This window comes from Denticeps clupeoides, chromosome 2 (assembly GCF_900700375.1).
Source record: "Denticeps clupeoides chromosome 2, fDenClu1.1, whole genome shotgun sequence".
Classification (NCBI taxonomy): domain Eukaryota; kingdom Metazoa; phylum Chordata; class Actinopteri; order Clupeiformes; family Denticipitidae; genus Denticeps; species Denticeps clupeoides.
In genome coordinates this window covers 17,097,137-17,120,876 of record NC_041708.1, presented here as the reverse complement: position 1 = coordinate 17,120,876, position 23,740 = coordinate 17,097,137, and the positions used below count along the sequence as shown (strand labels likewise).

The window sequence follows — 23,740 nt, the reverse complement described above, 5'->3', positions numbered from 1 at the left end:
TTCACCTTTACTTAATCTTTTTACTAGAGGTGGGCATAGATTAATTTTCTTAATCTAGATTAATCTCACAGTAATCTTGGAATTGCGGTTCTTCTTCTGCGTTGTGTAACTTTTTGATTTAGTTTCTTGAACCACGAATGATGAGCTGATACCCAAGAGATTTTCTGTGCAAAGTGTATTCTGTACAAAAAGCAAGGTAGCGTCAGAACACCGCGTCACACATCGCGTCTTTCTGCACCTCTCTCTCTCTCACAACTCGCGCCATGTGTCCAAGAGACCTGAACCGGGTCTCAAAAACAAAATAAAAGTCTTTAGAAAATAAGACACAAGAAAGAAGAAAGATACTTATAAATCTAGTGTAACCATTTAACTCCGGCACAATAGCTTGCGTAGTATAGACCCAGCTCCCAACCCAACTTTGTGAATAGATTAACGGCGCTATTTTTTTTTAATCGCCCGATTAGAGTCTCACTAGAGCACGTTACGCCGATAACGGCCCACCACTACTTTTTACTGTAACCAATGAAGAAAAGAATCTGGTGGAGTCTATGTTTCATGCAGTTATTGCAAGCAAGGGCTATGCAACCAAATATGAAGTAGAGTTCTGTTCCAATACTTTTGCTATGTTCTATGTTGTTTAACATAAAAGAAAGTAAAATAAGTCAGTACACTTCTCATCTGTTCACCTATTGATCTCATACATTTAATGCAATGTATCTGTTGATCATTCCTGTAAAGTTAATGAAGCAGATAGCTGTTGGAAGAGGCACCTGCTTTTATTGCAGCAAGTTACACCGAGCTCTCACCAAGATTGTTGTCGGTCAGCACCTCCTTGACCTTCTTGGTGATTCCATAGGTGTCAAGCTCGGGCGACATGGCTACCATTTCTTGAATGCTGAGGCTGGAGTGGCTGCTGCTGGTCAGGGGGAGAGGCAAAGGTGTGCTGGGCGGAGAACCTTCTGATCGTTCACTGGATTGGGGCTGCTCAGCTCTGGGTGCCTGCAGTGACGGCGTCTCTCCCAGACTCTTGACCGACTCTTCAGCTGAGCTTAGGGGCGACTCTGGTGCAGGACTGCAGCTGGCTGATGTCTTAGGAGTAACCTCTGAGAGACAACATAAATTCACAAGGGTATCTTAGCATAGAGAACCCATGGGCCACAAGCAAGTAGTCAGATGAAAGTGTTATCCATTATCTTTCAGAGAGCACCCCAAGGGGCTATATGGTGTTGGGTTGGTTCTCCATGTGACATGCAATTAAAGCCCCTGAGCTTTGTCTGTGTGTTAATGCACATATAAAACCACAGGAGGAGGAAAAGTAGCCAATGAAAAAATTGAAATGAATCGCGATGCAGATGTGGACAATTATGTATAGATGCAGTCCAGAGCAGCCCAGTTCAAAATGACATTTTTGCTTTGCTTTGTAGCCGTGTTAGACTGGTGTTGGGATTTTGACTGAAATTGATGCAACAAATGACGCCGTCCAAATGCACAGCCAACTGAACGCTGATTCTGAACGCCCCTGAAGATGCTTTGATTTGCTCCAAAGAGCAAAAAAATGGTCAGCGTTCAGTCTGTGATGACCTGATTCAACGAACGCCAGTAATGAAAAAAAAAAATATTGAATGCATTGCGTCAAGGGAACAGACAAATTTGATCTTTCATGTCTATTGACAACAGTAAACCGCTCATAATGGTAGCAGGGAAAGTAATTGAACCCTTGAGTTAATTGGTGTTAGCATACCTGGAGGTTTGTTAAGAAAATTAGTTTGGAGGTGTGGTCAAAATGACGCCAATAGCACAACGATTAGAAGACATCATTGGAACAGGCTAATGAAGAAAGCCACTGTTTATAAAAAAAAAAAAAAAAACCTGCGGAGCAGAGATCTGTACCATTTGTATTTACGCCCTTATCCAGTGCGACTTACAGGAAGAATTCTCCCTGAATGATGTGCAGGTCTGATCCACAGCTTCAAAAGGCACCTGGTTGAGGTTATTACTGCCAACGTAGTTTAAACAGATCATTTCCAAGGCTTCATATACCTTTTCCACTAACAATATGAAATGTTTATGGTAGTTCGAAATACAGGGAGTGCAGAATTATAAGGCAAATGAGTATTTTGTCCACATCATCCTCTTCATGCATGTTGTCTTACTCCAAGCTGTATAGGCTCGAAAGCCTACTACCAATTAAGCATATTAGGTGATGTGCATCTCTGTAATGAGAACGGGTGTGGTCTAATGACATCAACACCCTATATCAGGTGTGCATAATTATTAGGCAACTTCCTTTCCTTTGGCAAAATGGGTCAAAAGAAGGACTTGACAGGCTCAGAAAAGTCAAAAATAGTGAGATATCTTGCAGAGGGATGCAGCACTCTTAAAATTGCAAAGCTTCTGAAGCGTGATCATTGAACAATCAAGCGTTTCATTCAAAATAGTCAACAGGGTCGCAAGAAGCGTGTGGAAAAACCAAGGCGCAAAATAACTGCCCATGAACTGAGAAAAGTCAAGTGTGCAGCTGCCAAGATGCCACTTGCCACCAGTTTGGCCATATTTCAGAGCTGCAGCATCACTGGAGTGCCCAAAAGCACAAGGTGTGCAATACTCAGAGACATGGCCAAGGTAAGAAAGGCTGAAAGATGACCACCACTGAACAAGACACACAAGCTGAAACGTCAAGACTGGGCCAATATCTCAAGACTGATTTTTCTAAGGTTTTTGTTTTGTTTTCGAATGTCAGAAATGTATATTTGTGAATGTGGAGATGTTATATTGGTTTCACTGGTAAAAATAAATAATTGAAATGGGTATATATTTGTTTTTTGTTGCCTAATAATTATGCACAGTAATAGTCATCTGCACACACAGATATCCCCCTAAAATAGCTAAAAATAAAAACAAAACATTCCAAAAACATTCAGCTTTGATATTAATGAGTTTTTTGGGTTCATTGAGAACATGGTTGTTGCCTAATAATTCTGCACTCCCTGTAAAGACAAAAAAGCAGATTATGTATATAACCACTGTTCCCTGAGGAAGAGGACGTTCCATTTCACTCAATTCACTCAGTACAACAAGAAGTATACATGCCCAGCCCATCAGAACCATATGAAGAGGTGCAGGACAGAGTTCCCTGAGATGGCAGTAAGCACTCTAGTAGCCATCAAAGAGGAAAACACATCCAGGAGACAGGCACAAAGTGGCTGATGCACTGTCACTTACATTTCAAAAAGCCTGAGAGCACATATGCCCACAATATTTGCACTGGGCAGATACAGATAAAGCCGCCACTCCATGTCTTGGAAAGGATCCACCTCTACCTCACGTAGACTCTCCACTGGTGTCCCTCAAGGCTCGGTGCAAGGTCCTCTCCTTTTCTCCCTCTACACGAGATCACTTGGTGAGGTCATTTCCTCACATGGATTATCCTACCACTGCTATGCTGATGACACACAACTCCTCTTCTCCTTTCCTCCCTCTGATCTTCATGCTGCTTCCAAAATCTCTGCATGTCTAACAGACATCTCGTCTTGGATGGCAGCCCATCACCTCCAACTCAATCCCACCAAAACTGAACTAATATTCATTCCAGCAGATTCTTCACCACATCAGGATCTTGCTATTTACCTAGACAACTCACAGCTCTCTCTTTCTACAAGCAGCCTGCAACCCTGGAGTAACAATAGACAACCAACTCTCCTTCTCAACTCACATCAGCAATCTTTCCCGCTCATGTAGATTCCTTCTCTACAATATCAGACGAATCCGCCCTTACCTGTCAACCCAGGCCACCCAACTACTGGTTCAGTCCTTAGTAATCTCACGACTGGATTACTGTAACTCCCTTCTAGCTGGTCTACCACTATGTACCATCCGACCTCTTCAACTCATACAAAATGCAGCAGCACGACTGATCTTCAACCTTCCCAAATTCTCCCATACCACCCCTCTGCTACGTTCCCTTCACTGGCTCCCAGTAGCTGCACGCATCAGGTTCAAAATACTGATGCTGGCCTACAAAGCCAAACATGGAGCAGCACCATCCTACCTCACAGCCCTTATTACACCCCGCACTGCACCTCGTTTACTCCGAGCCTCCAGTACTGCTCGCCTGGTCCCTCCATCTCTGAAGGTAAAAGGAAAACATTCATCTAGACTCTTCTCCGTCTTGGCCCCTCGGTGGTGGAATGAACTTCCCCTCGAGGTCAGAACAGCTCAGTCACTGAGCACCTTCAAACGACAGCTCAAGACCTTCCTCTTTAAAGAATATTTAGATTAAATTGTAATTTTCTTGTTGTCGAACTTTGTGTACAGAATCTACAACAGAGTGAATTAAATAGATGTATTCATAGTTGGGGTCCTAGTGAACCGGAATTGATCTCTTCATCAATGGTAACTTGAAAGCACGTTGTAAGTCGCTCTGGATAAGGGCGTCTGCCAAATGCCGTAAATGTAAATGTCTGTTGCAAATAATGGAGGACAAGCAGGAACAGCAGGTCTTAGATGGACAGGTCTTAGAGGACACCTTTCAGAAAATGTATGGTAAGGGGTGAGTATCAATACCAACATAAGATTAAATAATTGGAAAATAAGATTAATAAGCTCCATAGGGGTGTTAATGCATAATCAATGCATCATGATGCAGACAATGCATTAGCGCTGAAACGATTATTTGAATAACTCAAAGGATTTGATTACAAAAAATATTCAAGGAAAATTCTTTGCCTCGAGGCTTCGTTTTAATTAGTCACCAAAGTCCATCTATTATCGTATCACACCCGCGGAGCTATGCAGTGCGGAGCTGCGCAGCACCAGTATTATTGTTTTAAACTGACATTTAACTGGCGTACATTTCAAAGATTTAAGGAGGCGCGATTTATTGGCGGAAAATGAAGATACCAGTGTGCGTAAAAGGCATGAAGTGTGGGACCATTTTTGCTGTGTGGACAACATAGTGCAGTGTAAAATGGACCTGGCTTACCATAAAGCCTGGCTTACCGTATTGTTTAATACTTGAATTGTTTATTTATATTTTATTTTTACTATTTTGTAACTACTTTTTTTTCTCTTCTCAGATGAGCTATAGCAGGGGGTAAACCGCTTTTTCCTTTTTTTAATTAAACTACGCACAAGTATGCTAACCTATGTTTCATGTTTTTTTTTTTCCCATTTACATCATGAATGTTTCACAGAACAATTTATTAAATGGGCTTAGATCTGGAGCCAGTAACCCAAAGGTTTTAAGCTTTGATCTAATAACAGTATTGAGTTTGAGGAAAAAAAAAAAAAAAAAAAAAACGTTTTTGTGAGGAATAACAGATTGCTTGCTCATTTTAAGAGGATTTTCATGTTGCATAACACACTATTGACAGAGTTGTTTAATCCGATTACTCGATTAATCTATGAAAAAATATCGCCAGAATATTCGATAGTTGCAGACCTACAATGCATCGACGCAGTGCAGAAGATTATATCATAATGACATTGCTCTGTGATTTTCTGGCAGCGGTATATAAATTCTTATATAGCAGCCTGATCAGAGTACAGCGCCACTCCAAGTAGGAGTTTCACGCTGCGCGGTGCGGCACCCGGCACTCCATTCCTCCCTTCCTTTAACTGAGACCCCCCTCCAGAGAGTAGATAAACCCTTGTTTTCAGATTACCTGGAATGTGGGTGGGTCTCAACACAACACGTTCTCCAGTACAGCAAAGACCATAGACTTCACTTTCCGAAACACAACCTATTGGGGAACCCTGGTTCAGCAGGAACCCTGGTCCCTCCATTGAAACAGAGCAGTCATGCACGCTCGCGATACTATTATTCTCCAGTGGACATGGCATGCCAGGGCTGGAACCCATGAATCAGCAAATGTCTGAGGGGCACCACTGCTATTGCTGATACCATCAGACCCAGCAGATGTAAAAAAAAAAAAAAAAAAAAAAAAAAAAAAAAAAAAAAAAGGACTGTCTGTGTCCCGACTGAAAGACAGCAGAGGAGCAAAAGCTCTTATAAATAAGCACAGGAAGCAAAACAGCAGACCCATCTCCAGACCCAAAGAAATTTTCTGAGCTGGGGATAGCAAGCTCTTTCACAGGTGTGACAAGACTGTTGCTGTGCTTTTACTTGACAGCAAACTCACCACCAGATCATCTAAATATAACAGAACCGCTTCCAGGCATTTTGCAAAAATGCAAGAAGCCAAGGACCGGCCAAAGGGCAGAGAAATCAAATATCACCCCCCTGAGAGCAAACCTGAGAAACTGCCAGTGATCAGGGAGTTCCGCGATATAAATATACATCGCCTGGTAGGTCTGAAGCAGGGTGACTGAACGTCCCAAAGTATGGAGACTGACAAGCCTGCTTCGTCCACACCATCCAGACCCAGGAAATGCAAAAAGCATAGTCTTGGACAAAGTGAAAAACTCTGGAAACAAAGGCAAGCAGTGTCAAGTGAACCTCAGAGCTGGGGGCAGAAAAAACCTGCAAACCTTCCACCTCCAGTTTAGCAGCTGGTGATGCGCAAGCTTAATACATAGTCCCACCCAAGTGGGCATTTAACAGTGGACAGTGCCAACCAAGATGCAAACTAGGACACTAGCAAAGTTTTGTCATTCCTGATTGTTGGTTGCAGTTAGACTGTTTTTGAGAAAAAGAACCAGGGACCAGACCACAGCCTACTTACACCCTTCACAAACGCTGTACAATGTTAAAATTTCTCAGTGTTGCTTGCACACTTTTGCATGCTTACTCAACACCTCTCATGTGCCAAACATCAATTTACCCTTTCCTGCATGGAAACTGTGCCTCTGTCGTGGGTTTCATAGCAATTTATCCTTAACTTTCACATTTTCATCCTTAAGCAAGCTGTAAGCTTGTCCTTTCTTGCGAATTTCACTCAGCTCTGTCCTTGTTACCTTGTTACTGTAACTTTTATTTTTTGTATTTAATGATTTGGGGTCCTTACCTCGATCTGGTTAAGAGTAAGAATTTCCCTCCTGTTCCTGTGTGATACAGTTTGTGTGTTGGTGGAACTTGTTTTTTATGTTTTCAGGTTTTTGTAGTATCTATTGCCCCCCCCCCCCCCCCTTCCTTTCTCCTTTGTTTGGTTTTCTCTTTATTGGGGTCTAGATAGTTTGAGCTGATTTGTTGTAACCTTTTGACAATACTGTTATTGCTCATGCTATAATCCCAATAAACAAATAAAACCTTTTCTCAACACTGTATTATGTGTGTGTGCTCTATGTGTATTGGTATCTATACCTTGTGCTGACTGTCCCAGCGTGTTCTGTCCAAGCTCTCCATTCAGCCATAGCTGCATGCAGATGAAGGGCTCGCGCCCTTTCTGGGACAGCTTGGTCCAGGGTTTGGGTTGAGACAGTATGTCACTGAGCACCTGACAGAAATGCAAAGTTATTTATATTTATAGTTAATAAAATGTCAAGGACCCTGCTTGAACAGGCACACACACATATCTATGGAAATCAATGAATGCAAATCTTTAAATGATGAAAATTGAAAGCCAATCAGAATCTATGGTAACAAAGGGGGAGCCTGCAAACAAAGAAAACGATGGAATTCAGAGCAAGTTCCGCACTGTGCATAAAATATGTTCTTTACATCAGTTCGAAGTGGAGAAAATTTGGAAAATGCACATTGTTTTGAAACATGATACATTTCTTTTCTTTAAATCACACATATGTTAATCTGGATCAGGTACAGTCCTTACCTCTTTGGAGTCTTCCTGATTGTGGTTCTCCTCAGAGCCCCGAGTACCAGACGGAGTTTGGCAGTCAGGGTGCATGCTGTTCCACCACTGGTCCCTCCAGTGGCTCCTCAGACTCCCATCTGATGCATGGCCAGGCTTTGTCACCCCATCAGTCAGGACATCCGACACTGGTGAATCCTCATGTTCCTTCATGTCACCATGAAAATCCATTATGTTGGACAGCGATTGAGAAGAGGCTGGCGAGGCCACAAGAGGGGGCTTCTTCAAGGAAAGGGACAAAGGATTGTAGGTACTGAGAGGGCATGGAACCAGTTTAGGGGACACAATGGAAAGATCGGCCTGGGAGAGGGAGGATGGCGATGAAGACAAGCATGAAGATGCTTTGAGAATTGGTTCGAGGGCCGCTTGCTGGGCCTCCATCTCACGACGAGCCTGCTCCAGGATGGAACGAATGGCTTCATCTGAACTGCTGCAGCTCCCACTAATGTCCCCAGAAGATGAGGAGGGCTGTGAGTTGTCTGAATGACAAATATTCTCATTAGCTGATTAGAATACAGGAAGGTTTTCTCAAATTGCTGCATCCACAAACACATAATCAGGAGTGGAAAGTGCAACTCTGTATAAAAAACCCAAGGTATGTTTTTTTTGGTTCAGGACTACAAAACAATGATGTACATCGCTCTGGACAAGAACACTAAACACATAACAAACATAAATGTAATCAATCATACTGAGACCTGCTATAGTCTTAATACTGTCTGATGTACACCTCAGTGCACCCGGTGTATTATTACTAGTCATTAATTCCTTAATCAAGTCAAGTCAAGTCAGCTTTATTGTCAATTCTGCCACATGTACAGGACATGCAGAGAATTGAAATTACGTTACTCTCTGACCCAAACAAGTAACATTAAATACAAAAACAGTAACAGTAACATTGAATACAAAGTATAAATACAATTTAAAAAAAAAACAAAAAAAATAAAAATAACACAATATACAATTTTAAAAACACCATATACAAATAAGGGCACATGGTGGAGAGTGCAAAACCAGGAGAGTGCAAAACCAATAGTGCAACAGAGGTAAGTTTAAAGTGTTTAAAGTTTAAGTTTAAAGTTTAAAGCATGATCTCACCAGCTTTCTGAACCTGCAGTTCCTTCTTGGCCTGCTCCAAGATTGATTTAATGGCCTCGTCTGAGCCAATTTCAGGTGTACGAATCCGTGTGGTGATGCTACCTGGAGACAAGGAAGGAGGGACACATCAGAAGTTGGCTTTTAGTGAACCAGACTACAGGAACCCTGTAACATCACAAAACGTGTACTTTTGCATGCTCACAGGACAACAACCGATATGGACCTTAAAAGTGGTGTGCTGACCAAGTGTGGGACTGCACTCTAAAAAACGCTGGGTTGTTTTTTCAACCCAAATGCTGGGTTGAGTCTGTTGTTGGGTTGATTTAACCCAATTTGGGTTGAAAATCGGTCTCGATCTGTAACCCAGCGGAGCTGGGTTGGGAACGCGGACCTGAAAGAGAGCACGCACGTCACGTCAACTACCTGGGACATCAGCGAAAGGAGCCGCCATTGTCTTTGCACCGTCTTTAGTTTCTGAGGGGCGAAAAAAAAAATTTTCTGAAGGGCGAAAAAATTATTTTATGAGCGAAAGCCGCGGGGGTAGGAGACGGGCGGAAAAAAATTCTGAGGCAAAAGCTGCGGGTAGAAGGACAGAGGAGAATTTTTTTCTTGCTAACTAACACTTGCTATGCTAACAATGCTTAATATCTTGCGACTGCATTGGGGCCAGCAATTTGTGTGTACTCACTCACACGGAGATAGGTAAGCTTTATTTTGCATATACAATGTGAAAGGGGGTTTTGGGGTTTAATGTTGGATTTTAGAAGTATACATTTGTCTACATTTGTCTGTTTCTCTCAAGTTTGGACTTTTTTTTTTTTTTTAAAGGAGTTTTGCTTGCTGCTACGAGAACCATTTTGTGGATGAACAAGGTGAGTTGTTTCTCTATTCAAATTAGAAACTGCTGGAACATTTGTAGTTTGAAACATGCATTTAATTATGAGGTCATCTTAAGGGAACAGTGAGCATTTGATACTTGCAGCAATGTGTTTTTAGAGTAGCTCTCTACTTCTCTACATACAGTTTTGAAGAATTCAAATTATTTCAATGTAGGTTTGAAAAAGTAAACACCCACTTTCAACATATGCCAGTTTTTTTTTTGCACTACTAGTTTTGTTTAAAGCCACTTTAATATGCTTTGGAAATGCAAGTACTATCTGCGAGAAGAGCACAGTTTTTTAAACGTTACAGGCTAAAATATGGAACTTATGCAAGAAGGAACTAAGCCCTTTCCTTGCTTGCATCAGGAATCATGTTTGTTCTTAGACGAGAGGAGGTTGTAAAGGATGAACCTGACATCAACCAGATGATCCAAAGCTGGCCAGTGCTTTTTTGACTGAAAACCAGGTTTGTGGATGTGTCCTTTAATGTATTTTTTTTCTTATTTGTTTTACATACATGATGTTCAGAGAGGTTTATTTGTGTTATAAATAACTCTGCCTGAATATCAAAACTGAGCATATTTAATATTTTTCAGGTTTACCTGGAGTTTAACAGGATTGTTGGTAGAAATTTTAAAGAAGAGTTCTTTGGTGTTCTTGATGGGTTGTGTCCAATTTTGATGGAAATTTCAAGAGGAAGACAGGTCGGATAGAAAAGCAATTAGCTGACCTGCTACAACACAACGGTGGGTTGATATTTCTCTTTTCTTCTCATAATGATATTGATGGTTAGTTCAATACATAAACTGTTCTCTTGTGGTATTTCTCTATATGGACAAATAAACTGATATAAGATTTATTTCCTTTGTTCTACATTCAAGTGTGTTTTATACCACTTTGCAGAGCACAGAGCCAACAGCCATTAGATGCCTTGTCCTGAGAGGACTTCCAATAATTCTTGGAGATCTATGTTCTTCAAGAGCAGTTCAGTGAGTAAACCCTTTCTCCATTTGTACCATTCAAATATCAAATTGTGTAATATACCACATACTGTCACAACATGAAAGACGCCTATATATAAACACACAAAATAGATTGTTTACAGTGCCTAACATAAAATCACATTGAATTACAAAATCTATAATATTAGATAATTCTATACAGTTGATTGTAGACAAATTGCTGTTAACCTGCATATTCTCTTTTTGTCATGTTTCTTGCACTATGTAGAGTCTATGGAGACTCCATGGACATCCCTGTGGGAATCCTCTATTATGATGACAACAGTTCAGCAAGCCCAGCATTGCCATAACTCAACCCCTCAAGACTGGGCATCAACCGAGAGGGCAAGGGAAGCACTCACCAACCTACCTCAAGCAATGTGCTTCTTGTTTGGCTTAACCTACGCACTTCACCTGCAGCACCCAAAGTGCTTGAAAACACGTTTACCTTCATTCAGCAGGCAATGTGAAATTAAGGTAGAAGTGAGCTACCTCCAAAGGTTCAGAAGCTGAAGAATGAGCTAGCAGGGTAAGACCCAATTATGCTTATAGCACAGCTCTTCATGCCTGATTGTTGTACAATTACTTTGCAGTGATTAGAGCAAATAGGCTTGCAGTTGTTCATTTTGTATCTGATTCTTCTTGTGCTTGATGTGTCTAGTATTGTATTATTATTTTTTTTTTACAGAGTGCACATTTTAGGAAAGTTGCAAGTTTATTTTGACCAAATCTGATCCTTACTGCATAGATGTTCTTAATGCCTGCTTTGTTGTGTGTTTCTTACAGATGACTCTTATATCTTAGTTTATGCATGATAAGAAAACTTTTTTTCATTACATTTACATGTCAAATTGTGTTTTTCTAAAGTTAATTTGGCTTCAATCTGATTAATTGTTACTGACTTTATTCCAGAAACACTGTGACTACAGTTTGATACATTTTCATAAAAATTGTCTTAATGTTGAGGTGGAGATGGAAAAAAAAAAGTCTTAAATTCATATGGACACATTTTTTACATGTTTTGTCATTAATAAAATTCCATTATTGAAATATGTATTGCTGTATAATTGTTTTTATTTTAGTAATTTTAATCACAAGTTTCTATATTACATTTCTGACCCATTTTGGGTTCCATTCAACCCAGCAGCGTAGTCATTTTTAACTAATAGTTGGGTTAATAATCACAACCCAGCATGCTGGGTTAAACGTGTAACCCAACTTGTTGGGTCAAAATAACCCAGCGTTGGGTTGGTCCCTTTTTGACCCAGCGCTGGGTTACCAAAATAACCCAAATTGGGTTGTTTTTAACCCAGCAGTTTTTAGAGTGTGGTATGATGTGAGTAAGATCTGACACTGTTGAGCTCACACAATAGCTGTGGATCCTGTGTGTGTGTGTGTGTGTGTGCATACATGCATGCATGTTTGCACAACAAAAATGGCTGTATTGGCTAAACCCACACACTTTATTTTCCCAAAGAAAGAGAGAGAGCAACGGACCTGTGGGAAAGGTGGCATCAGCAGCAGTTCTGCGCTTGGGAGTGTCCTCAAATACTCGGCTAAGGGCCTGACCTGGGCTCTCTGTCAGGGTGACAAAAAAAAAGTGGCGACAGGGTAAAAAATATGGGCTTAGCTGAACAAAAAATGCTAAATCGGACAGGGGTGAGGAGAGGCCAGAGATAAGACAAAAATTAAGGCCATGATTAAGCTCCATATCCATACTTCTTAAACAATTCAAATGAATCTTTTAGTTTATTCGTGAATTTGGAGGGCTATTTATAAAGTTGACTTTTTACTGTAATTAAATTCTCATAAAATGCGGTGTGCTGTAGATTTCGTTTTGATGCTGCTGATGGACTGCTGCTCTGAGGTAGGCAGTACAGGCTGGTGAGCTCATGTACAGGCAGGTTTACTACAAGTCATAAAATGTGATGAATGTACAAAACTAACATTTGGTTCAATGGGCAATACACACGCTGTCTGTGAACATACATACATACACACACACACACACACACACACACACACACAGATGTAATGGTTTGGTGTTTTTCTCACAAGCCCTAGGAAAGCCTCTCACCTCTCTGCCGGCCCTGGATGCTCCTCAATGCCAAGATGTTCTGTTCATCTGCCAGGAACTGCTTCATCTTGTGGAAGGGCTCCTTGCCACGGATGGTCAGCTTACTCCATGGTTTGGGTCGAGCCAGGATCTCGCTGACAGAACCCTGGGACAGGCCCAGCACGTAGTGGCCGAAGACGCGCTGCCCGATGTTGTGCTTTATTAGCTGTTCTTTCACCTGCCGTGCAATCTCGGCCGTGTCCATGTCCTCACCCTCAGAGGTGCTGCACGCCCCCTCGGATTGGCTGGGAGAGGCAGCAGCAGCTTTACCGTTGACATCTGGGCTGACAAAGGGCTGCTGCTGGACAGGCAGGCTGGCCGAGAGTAAGCAGGTAGCAGCAGTGGAGGAGTAGTGGGAGGGGGCGAAGAGCGCGGCCCCGCCTGAGGCAGAGTCCTGAAGACCTTTGGAGTAGAACGTCTGCATGAGTTGCCGCTGTAGCAGAGAGTTCAGTGCCACCTTACCCGCCAGGGGAAAGGCAGAGCCGTAGAATTCTGTGTTGAAAGTGTGCGTGCCATTGGTGCAGGAGACGGGGATCTCCACAGAGGATGAAGATGAAGAAGGACTAGAGGAAGGTGGGCCAGCCGAGTTTGGCCCCACCCCTGTGCGTGCTAGGAGCTGTGTGGAGGCAGGGGGTGGGGTGGAGTGTTGCTGAGGGACAGGGCCAGAAGGCACACGCTGCAAAGTCTCTGCTGATACCTCTTTCTCTTTCCGTCCTGCTGACCCTACAGGAAAGGTCAAACACAATGCATTATGGGGGAGCCAAAAAAAAGGGGTCTGAAGGAAAAATAAATAAAGTTCGTGTTTTTTGTTTTTTGCTAAACACCCCAGACAAGCCGCCCATGCATTTGTGGTTTGTTCCTTTCTTGTAAGCAACAGACTGAAAGGATGTACACAGCTCCACCCACACAAACCTCCATGCAGTAGCGCCCAGCATCCAGTGGCAGCTGCCGCCATGTCTCACGTCAGGTGGGGTAGAAGCCAGGTCTCCACAGTCCAGGCATTTAAATAAAGGTCATGCAGCAGTGGCCATGGTGTGTCATGCAGCAGTGTAAGAAAGTGACTGGTTTAAACTGACAGCTGTATGATGCCAAAAAGTTCAGGGATTACTGGGGTTTTTTGAGGCCTTCCTGATGGCGCCAGCTCCTCATCTTTCCGTTGATAATAAAATAAATGTAAAAAGTCAAGGAAGTCAAAATCAAATGAACCACAGAGAGACTACAGAAAGCTTTTTACAGAACCTCCGGCAAATCTTATAAGCGTGTGGGGGCACAGGCCCACTGATCATGAACTTGGGGATATGAATATTTCATCATGAAGGAGCAAAACTCCTTTAGAGTGAGGACAAAAGTAGTCCTGAAGCACAGCACAGTAAACCACGTCAACGGTTGAGGACAGCTTGAACTTGAGTGAAACTGGGTTATGGAACAAACTCATTTAGAATCAAAAGGACAACAAGTTGTGTGCCAGACTGTGGTGGTCAGGCTATTTTGATATGTCAGGGCTGTTTATGCAGCACTCCAATAAATGCCCAGAAGTGAATGGAGAGCACCTAAGTTCCACTCGGAATGTCCACTCAGTATGGACAAGAGCCGTGGAACACAAAACGATTCTTAACCCTGATCTTCTCGTTACAGTGAGCAGAACCATTACACACACACACACAAGCTTCAGGTACAGGCAAGTTTCTTAAGTTTCTAGCAGCTGAAGGTGAGTGAGGCAGACAACCACATCAGAAAGATGTACATCATCACGAACTGCAGAATACTGTGCAACAACAGGGGCCATGGGATTAGTTAACACCAAACGTAAATATAATCCACTTTTTTCCATTTATTCTGAATTTGCAACAGCATCAGAACGTGGCTTTCCTGGAGTCAGCATCCACTGAGACATGCCCTAGGCTTAAGAAGTGACCCCTGGAGGGCGTTGCCTGTCAGGCCAAAAAGACTTACCGCTCAGCTCACTGTTAGCGATTCGCAGTGATGCACATTCTGACTGCAGACTGCGGTTCTTCTCCAGCAGGAGAACCTCCAGAGGTTTGGAAGAATCCTGTGGGATTGACAGACGAACAGATTTGCAAGTGAAGATGCTTTTAATACTAGGCATGCCTTCATAGTAAACATATAGGCAAGGCTGGTGCTGGGGACCACTGTAGAAAACCTGAACCTATTGCCCCATAACACTAAATATCAGACATTTCAAATGGATGGAATATCACAGACAAGAAAAATGGAGAAGCTGGTACCTGCACTGTGGACCCAACAGAGGGACCGAACTCCATGGACTTGAGGATACTGTAGAGACAGTAAATCATGACACCTCAGTGTTTTTTATTTTAGGAAAAAATTGAGTTTACAGCAGTAAGCCGACACCCTTATCCAGAGCACCTTACAATCAGACACTCAGGGTTAAGAGTCTTGCTCAGGGACACAATGGTAGTAAGTTGGGTTTGAACCTATGACTCCTCTGGTTCTGGCGAGTGTGTTACTAGATAAAGGCCTCAATGATAGATCAACAGTAATCTAGGAACAATTTTTTGCAAAGCACAATCACTACACACAGTCATCAGAAGAACTTGGGCTGTGCGATATGGCATAAAATTCATATTGTGATATAAATTTAACCATAGACGAAAGGCTGTATATATTGCGGTATATAATTTGATAAGTACATTTAAATTTAACGGTTTTAGAAAGGGTAACTAGAGCAGGATGTTGTATAATAAACTTTTTACAGATACACCAATATACAGCATAAACATATACCAGACAAAACACCAAACATTGTTGCCTAAATATGTGAAATAGTTGAATGCCTTGGACAACTTAATTATCATTATTGCACTGATTCAGCGCACACACAGGTTTGTATGCACAATGAGGAAAATTACTGCCAAACACATCAGAATAAGAGAGCAGATGCTAAATTGCCTTTACAAAGCAGCAAACAGTTATTTGATGCTGCTGGTGCCTCAGGACTCCGACAAACATCATAAGGTTGCAGTTATGCAGAAACCTTTTATTTGGCCAGTAATAACTATATGTTAGCTCTAAACAATGCGCAGTAAGAATTTAAAAGGCTACCCTTGAATTACAGAACATACTTGAATTGCTGATCATTGACCAAAACAGTTTTTAATATTTTAAGCACTACATGTTATGGAACTGAAATGACCAATTTCCACATTGCGCAGACATTATTTACCATGTCAAATCATCCCTTGTGAGCTCATTTTCAAGAATCTCCCTCTTCCCTCCTATGTCCAGTTTTATTGTATGTTGCATGAAGATGAAATTAGGAATACGCCACATCAAAATGGGTTTGTGCGAGAAGTCTGAGGCCAAATTTGCCAAAACTACCACAAACCGGCAATACATTCAGTTAACACCTAATGATCACTGGGGTCACGGGCCTGATGTCCCCAAACAATCTCAGATATACAGATGTGTTAAAAGGAAAAACATACCTCAGCTCCTTCTTCACCTCTTCATAGTCACCCTGTTCTTGAAGTTTCTCTTCCAGTTGCTACGAGTATAAATGAGAACAAGAGAGCGAAAATGAGAGGCAGTGCTAATGAAGGCACTATATAAGACACAGAGTTTGGGGCACTTTGCAAAAGCCACATCAAGAAGGTCCTCTTCTGGATACCCCGGAGAAAAAAAAAAAAAAACAGAGTTTTTGTGTATTTGACACCCAAAAGTACTAATGTTTTCGTAAACAAACCTTCAAAACCAGGTGTAAATGAAGATAAGCACAAAAATATGCAGGACTGTTGCTATCCAGAAAGTGGCTTGGTGAACTCTGCTCTATGGGAATGCCCTTGGCGTGATGGATCATGGATGCACCAATGACACCATGTCCATTGCGGATGAACCAATGTGAGCTTTGCCTTCCCTATATCAGCTGCTGCAATCCACTGGAATCTCAATATGGGAAAGATATGGCCGACTCCCATGTTGAATGCATTCTGAAGGGCCTCCGTCTGGGCTAAACTAAAAATTATAATCAACACCAACACCGGGTATAACACTAAGGTCTTATGTGTGGGCGCGAATCAGATAATCATCCAAATAAGCCAGAACTCTGACACCTGAGTGTCTGAGCAGGGTCAGAATCTATACATTTGCTGAATACACAGAGTGTGAAGCTCATAGGGGAATGGTGGGACACAACATCCTTGGCCCTGGGGAGATCAGCTGGAGAGGGGTTGGCCATTGTGAACTTGGTGAGAGCTCAAAATGGTCAGGGATACAAAACATTAGTGACTAATTCCTTTCCTTCTGCTAATTTTTTTTAACACCCCTTGCCTTGGCACGTTTGGTGGTATTCAGTGGGTGGCAGGGTTCAGACCGCAAGCCATTACAGAAATAGGCCCTAGACAGCTTGTCTGTGAATGGTCAGCAGGGGGCAGCCACAGTCTGGGTGCTGAGGAAATTCCACAGATTTTAACAGGGAACAGAGTGAGTAGGCTGTTCTGGTAGATTGCAGCAGCTGATATAGGGGAGGGGAGGCTCCCGATGTGCAGTTGCCATTGGTCTGTCTGCGACGGACATTGGTGCTTCAAAGATCGGTCACACCGAGGGCGTTCCCATAGTGAGATACCAAGCAAATGTTTGAAAGAAAACAGTGTTGTCAGTGGTAGAGCTGTAAACAGAGATGCAGAGTTAACTATGTTTTCCAGTCTGTTGAGGTATTGTTGTTAATTCATTATATGGAAATAATCTATTAGTGGAGACCAGACCTTGAGGGTGGCGCTCTTGACATGGAGTTGCTGCTCTAGCTGGCTGATCTGGGAGGAGGAATTCTCCCGCAGTTTTGACAGGCTGGCCTGCAGTCTCTGCACGTCCTCCACCAGCTGCATCATCTCACGTTCTTTACCACCAAGCTCTGCCTCCAGACTGGATCTTGATACCACATCCACTGCCTGCTGCTAAACACACACACACACACAATCCTTATTTCTTTACTCAACCTGGTGATCCGCTAAATCAGTGGCTCTCGATCTTTTTCTGTTGTTCCTTCCCCACTTTGAAGAGGAGGGGTTTGTTAAGTCCCACCTTTCCTCAATCACCAACAGAATTGTTACAAATTAGAAGATGACAATTTCAATAGAAAAAAACTATTAACATCAAATATATAAAATGCTAGCCAATCCACCAAAGAAGAAAATAAGTCACCATAAGCATTTAAACAAGTGTTTAAACATATTTGAACAAGTCAAATGTATTTACATTAACAGCATTTAGGAGAGCGACTCAGGACTCAAACAAGGGGTTTGAACCTGTGACTGTGTTACCCATTAGGCTACTGCCACCAGTGTATAGGCAGAATAGACTATAATAGCGCAAAGCATAATGAAAAGTGATTGGTTTTTTTTAGTAACACTCCTTCCCTGTCCTGTATGTGATAGTTTTATTCATTCAATAATATTGAGAAGTATGTTATATTCTCCAAAATGATATTAATTATGACATTAGTGTCAGTAGACACAGGACTGACTAGACAAGACTGAAAAATAAAGATGACCAACGTAATCATGACATTATCATCCTTACAATAATATATAGACTGTTCATGATCACTAAAGTTATAGTTTGTATTGGAATCAAATGTTATGTGTTTTTTATGGCTCATGTGGCAGTATTTTTTTTTATTTTTTTTTACTTCCTAAGGCATTGGTAGATGGATCAATTACATGTTTAAATTAAAAGCAATTGATAATTTTTTTGTATTTTTTCGCATTTATGGCATCTATCAGACGCCCTTATCCAGAGTGACTAAAAACAAGAAGTTAGAGGGATAGTACCCCTGGAGACACTCAGGGTTAAGTGTTGTGCTGAAGGACACAATGGTAGTAAGTGGGATTGGGACTTTATGACCAATATTTATGCACAGAGACATATAAATGCCACGCAGTAAAGAAACAATTAATCAAAGTTTTAATGAATAAAGTAAATCTGTTCTCAAATGCTGTAAGTGGAAGAAGTTCAAAACCAAAAGGATTCTTCCTATAGCTGGCCAGCCACCTAAACGGAGTGATCAGTTGAAAAGAGCCATAGTCAGGGAGGTGACCAATCCTCTGTGCACACATGCTTCCCATCCAACCTGATGGAGCTGAGAGGTGCTGCAAAGAGGAATGGGCCAAACTGGTCAAGGATATGTGTGCCAAGCTTGTGGCATCATATTCTAATAGACTTGAGGCTCTAATTGCTGCCAAAGGTGCATCGACAAAGTATTGAGCAAAATGATCTCAGTTTTTATTTTTAATAAATTTGTCATGTTGTCATTATGTGGTGGGGTGTGTGTAGAATTTTGAGAGGAAAAAAAAATAATTTAATCAATTTCGGAATAAGGTTGTAACATAACAAAATGTGAATACTTTCCGGATGCATTGTATATGTATTAGTTTGTATAAATGAGGACCTGTGTGACAGACACCCCAGAGGACAGAAATTTGTACCATGTCAGGTTCCTTCTGGATCTGGGTGGCCAGCTGCAGGGACTTGCTGGCAGATAATAGCTGTTCCCTTAGAGAATCCACCTCCCTTTCAGCTGCCTCAGCCCTCTAGAAAAAACATTGGAGAAAAAAAGTGAAGTGATTGTCACATGTGATACACAGCAGAACAGCACAAACACGGTGCACACAGTGTGCCCTCCATCACCCTGTGTGAGCAGTGGGCAGTCATTACAGTGCCCGGGGAGCAGTGTGTGGGGACGGTGCTTTTGCTCATTGGCACCTCAGTGGCACCTTGGAGGATCGGGATTCGAACCAGCAACCTTCTGATTACGGTGGCCACTTCCTTAACCGCTAGGCCACCACTGCCCCTGATGAGATGAGATGATTCCTGTTTATCCGACTACTATGAGGACTTTGAGACTGTGGACCTGCGACTCATGCAGCAGAACCCTGCATTCTGATGCTTAAAATGTCACGTGATGTTAAAAATTGAACTCAATTAGCTGTACAGGGGTGAAAGTGTGTTAAATTTATGCCAGAGGGCAGGACCTACCTGGTTGGCTCTCTCCAGATCAGTCATCACCATCTCAACCTCATCAGCCCTAAGGAGGAGACAGGAGTATGTTTAAGAACTGTGTTACAGGACAAGCCTTATACTTAAAGTAAAGCTTGCATTCTAGGTGCTGTAGTGGGAAGGCTTCAGCCTACAACTGTTGTGTTCCACCCTGGGCGAGTTTAGTGATGCTTTTTCCAAATTATCTAGGCTGCACAACGTTTAAATGACCACCACCACCTCAGGGCCTCTTGTATAACAGTTGGCATGCAGCATGGGCAAGAAAAAAAAGAGCTGTGAGCTGATCAGAAGGTGAAAAAGACGAGAGCGCACGGGTTTAAACAAATCACCTGCTGTGCAATCAGAATACCCTAGCCAAAAGCGGGATGCCATGGATGCATATGGTGGCTGCTCTGAGCAGTGATATATTCTGAATCTAAGAATTGAGTCAGCTCTGTATGAACAATTAGATCCAAAAAGCAACAACAACAAAAATTCAGATGTGGGAAACTGGCAGAAATTCAGAACCTAAGAAAGACCAAAGTTGACTAACAGTGGCGATAAGGAACGAAGTAATCTCTATACCAGACTGACTGCTATTTGGAGATGTTATGGACATATGATAATTCCGGGATAGGAAGAAAAGAGTTGCTTTCTTCAGTTTCTCATGTTCACTTCTAACGCAACTAACCTTGGAAACTAGCAACTGACTAGCAAACTGATGCTGTGACTTGGATCAGCTGCATCTCTGCACAGGCCATGCAACTTAGACAGCAATGCTCACCCAATGCATCTTTCTGAGTGAGGAGTGTACTGTACATGGAAAACGTGGAAAAAGCCCAATAGGAACCTAGAATGCAGTCTGAAGCACTGATCACTGTGTGAAAAAACCAACAGGTAGGTTGGTAGAGTGAGGATATCGTAGAATATTTAAATTTCTGGAGCGAAATAATTCTAGATAAATGGTAAATCTATGTAACTTTTAAATTAATTATACTGAATAATATATATAGAAATATATTTGCTGGGCCATCACATCACATCTGCCTACACTGAGTACACAGTTGTGCAAAGTTTAAAAATATTGCTGACATCAGAATACTTTTGTCATTGACGTAATATAATTTCATTTAAAAGCCATTAGGTAATTACTACAATGATTCCATTTACACCTGTACCCCACCATGACAGCCTGGTTATTAAGTTATTAAGTGTGTTGTGTTGATATGGAGAAAGCAAGATGGAGCTGGGTTTCCAGGACTACTATTACAGATACAGCTGTAGTGGATACAGCTCTGAGATTTTCACCAAACACTTTTTCAATACATGGCAAGTGGCAGCGATGAAAGTAGGCCCCATATTGCATGACCGGACACCAGACCTCACAACTTGATCAGCAATTACCATGTATGTACAAGATGATTGTTTAATCTTTAAAGAATTCAATTTTGTGTTCAAAAACACTATGAGTGTGTGTGAGGCAGAAGCTAAACACATAATGCGGAGAGTGTTCATTCCGGTCTTTAAATTCCAGTCCAGATCATTCTCACTGGACCACAGCTTCTGGTATTAGTGTGCTGTGCGTAGTGTAGCATAGAGTAGTGAATGGAAGGTCTTTTCCATAGAGTACCAGATAAAAAATAAATAAAAAAGTATCTTCTTAATTGAAGGGGTGTGTGTACAAGTGGTTACCAACATTTACCTGGGCATGGCGGAACTGAGGTGCTGTAAGCATCATAAATAGAGAGTGAAATTCTGTTTCTTCCCAGCGGGCCTCCTTTCTCTGCATGCTTCTCCAGTTTCCTCTACTACACACAGACTCAAACCCATTACAACCAGAAGCCACAAACAGCAGAAAAACATCTGGTCTGTGGCGTCAGGCGAGTGCGGACTAAACACAGACCTTTTTTGGTGCTCATTGAAGAAAATTTTAAGCTGTTTTCAGACCAAAGGCAGTACACGCTGTTCTGACCATGAGGCTCAGCACAAAAAAAAAGTGGTTTTCTAAACTCCTGGTAAGACGATAATATTGTGTTATAGATCTCTGGACACTCAGAGACTGTTAAGATCAGCCATTTCTCCATTCCCCCTTGTGTGTGTTTTGAAGTGGCAGAAAGAATACTTGCCCACTTTGATTCTATTGGTCACACAAAAATACATCACAGCACACAGCATGAAACTTCTTCCTGGAGTGGCACTGTTCTCAGGCCAACAGAATCACTGCAGACACTACTTTTTAAGGAGAATTTTTATGCCACCGCCAGAAAATCACCAAGCAACGTCATCATGATATAATCATGTTCTGCAATGCATCAATGCAGAATCGTCCACACATACTATGCGATTATACGATTTAAATACCCCTGGTCAATAACTAATTAATAATACAACCGATTATAATATGAATATATCTGTACTTAAATATTAAATAGCATATGGCAAAAAAAAGTTCTAATACAAAAATACACCACGCAACCCCACAGACAAAGCCAAAGCACAGACCAGACTAGGGGTTAGAGGAATCCATTGGGGTGATGATTTTGATAATTAACAATGGATTTAAATAAATGTGTATGTAATTAAAGATGCCAGATTTTTTGAGTGATGTATGTGGTCGATGTGATCTGCCTTTATTTACTGTTGGACATGACATTGCATGCTTATCAGAGGGGAGCATGTGTGTTAAACTTTTTTTGTCCTGGGGGCGGGGATCAGTCCTGTCAGGCTTTGAGGCCTGCAGGACCATGCAGAAATTACCAAAATGTGCAATTAATTGGTCAAAGACAGAGTCGATCATAGCACCTTTTCCGCGTTGAGCCTCTTACTGTACAAGAAAAAGCCCTCACACCCAGATATATGGAATGGAAAGTCAAGATTGTTTTAACTGCCATATCCCTCAGCTAGGGACATTCTTCACCCCACAACAGACAGAACTCGGACAGACAACCAGCCAAATCTCGCACAAGAGTTTCAAAAGTTGATCCTGGTGGCACAACTCTCATCTCTGGATTGATGAATGGCTCTCATACCCATTTCCATGAGGTGGGATGTTGAAGGGAAGTAGCATTTCCATAAGGAGTTGCGCAATAACTACAAGCACCTCTCTCAGATCTACACCTTCATCAACCAGAGATGAGAGACAGACGATGCTTCTGAAAGAATGAATCCAGACTTGTTTTGATCACACCATGATTTACTTGTAACTCTTGTAACGTGCATGTGTGTGTCTTAAAGATTCAGAGTGAATGAGACAATGGGGGCAGACAGGACACGCAATCACAGAATTGCTGAGATCAAACATGATTTGAGACTGTCGGGAACCCTGTCACTAAAGCCCATAGCTTTAGAAACGCTGTGTTTGTACATAAAAGACACACACACATATGTGCAGACAGACACTGCCGCACAGAGACACTTTAATGTTAGCCACTGGCCTATTCATACTAAAGGACTGACACTCACTTCGCAGTGGACTCCTCATCATATTTGGTCTTCAGATCGAACAGCTCGGATTGAGTTGATTCAAGTGCTGGAACACAGAGAGACATGGATGATGACACACAGGAACCCAACCAGAAATAAACCCAGTCATTGGTTATATCTGAACCCACAGTCAAGCAAAACTAGCCTTATAGAAGTCAGAGCAACAAAGCCAGAAAGAGTGCCATGTGCAGCCAAACCTGTCTGAAGGGAATGGGCTTTAAGCTCCGCCTCCTCCAGTTTAGAGGACAGGGACTCCTGTGACTCCTGAAGCTTCCTAAAAAAAAAAAACAAAAAAAAACAGGAATAATAAGAAACTCATTCAAATTACCAAATGATTCGACTAACAATGTCTCAATGCGCTCTGATACCTAAAATACATTTATA

The 23,740-nt window shown here is 41.9% G+C and overlaps 1 protein-coding gene across 4 annotated transcripts in view; it reads right to left on the bottom strand.

The window, feature by feature from the left end:
- The window catches only part of cux1b (cut-like homeobox 1b), a 56,182-nt gene that overhangs the window by 16,767 nt on the left and 15,675 nt on the right, over nucleotides 1–23,740 (bottom strand). Inside the window, exons 7-20 of one of the 4 annotated variants that reach the window (XM_028959112.1) lie at nucleotides 23,554–23,630; nucleotides 23,336–23,402; nucleotides 19,874–19,922; nucleotides 19,324–19,428; nucleotides 17,605–17,793; nucleotides 16,330–16,388; nucleotides 15,109–15,157; nucleotides 14,816–14,912; nucleotides 12,824–13,585; nucleotides 12,244–12,324; nucleotides 8,865–8,966; nucleotides 7,728–8,245; nucleotides 7,262–7,394; nucleotides 807–1,103 (exon numbers count right to left, since the gene is read on the bottom strand). In XM_028959112.1, coding sequence (XP_028814945.1) covers nucleotides 807–1,103; nucleotides 7,262–7,394; nucleotides 7,728–8,245; nucleotides 8,865–8,966; nucleotides 12,244–12,324; nucleotides 12,824–13,585; nucleotides 14,816–14,912; nucleotides 15,109–15,157; nucleotides 16,330–16,388; nucleotides 17,605–17,793; nucleotides 19,324–19,428; nucleotides 19,874–19,922; nucleotides 23,336–23,402; nucleotides 23,554–23,630 — 2,585 coding nt within the window. The remainder of the gene's footprint in view (nucleotides 1–806; nucleotides 1,104–7,261; nucleotides 7,395–7,727; nucleotides 8,246–8,864; nucleotides 8,967–12,243; nucleotides 12,325–12,823; nucleotides 13,586–14,815; nucleotides 14,913–15,108; nucleotides 15,158–16,329; nucleotides 16,389–17,604; nucleotides 17,794–19,323; nucleotides 19,429–19,873; nucleotides 19,923–23,335; nucleotides 23,403–23,553; nucleotides 23,631–23,740) is intronic. The other 3 variants (XM_028959119.1, XM_028959125.1, XM_028959133.1) reach the window with 3 other exon arrangements.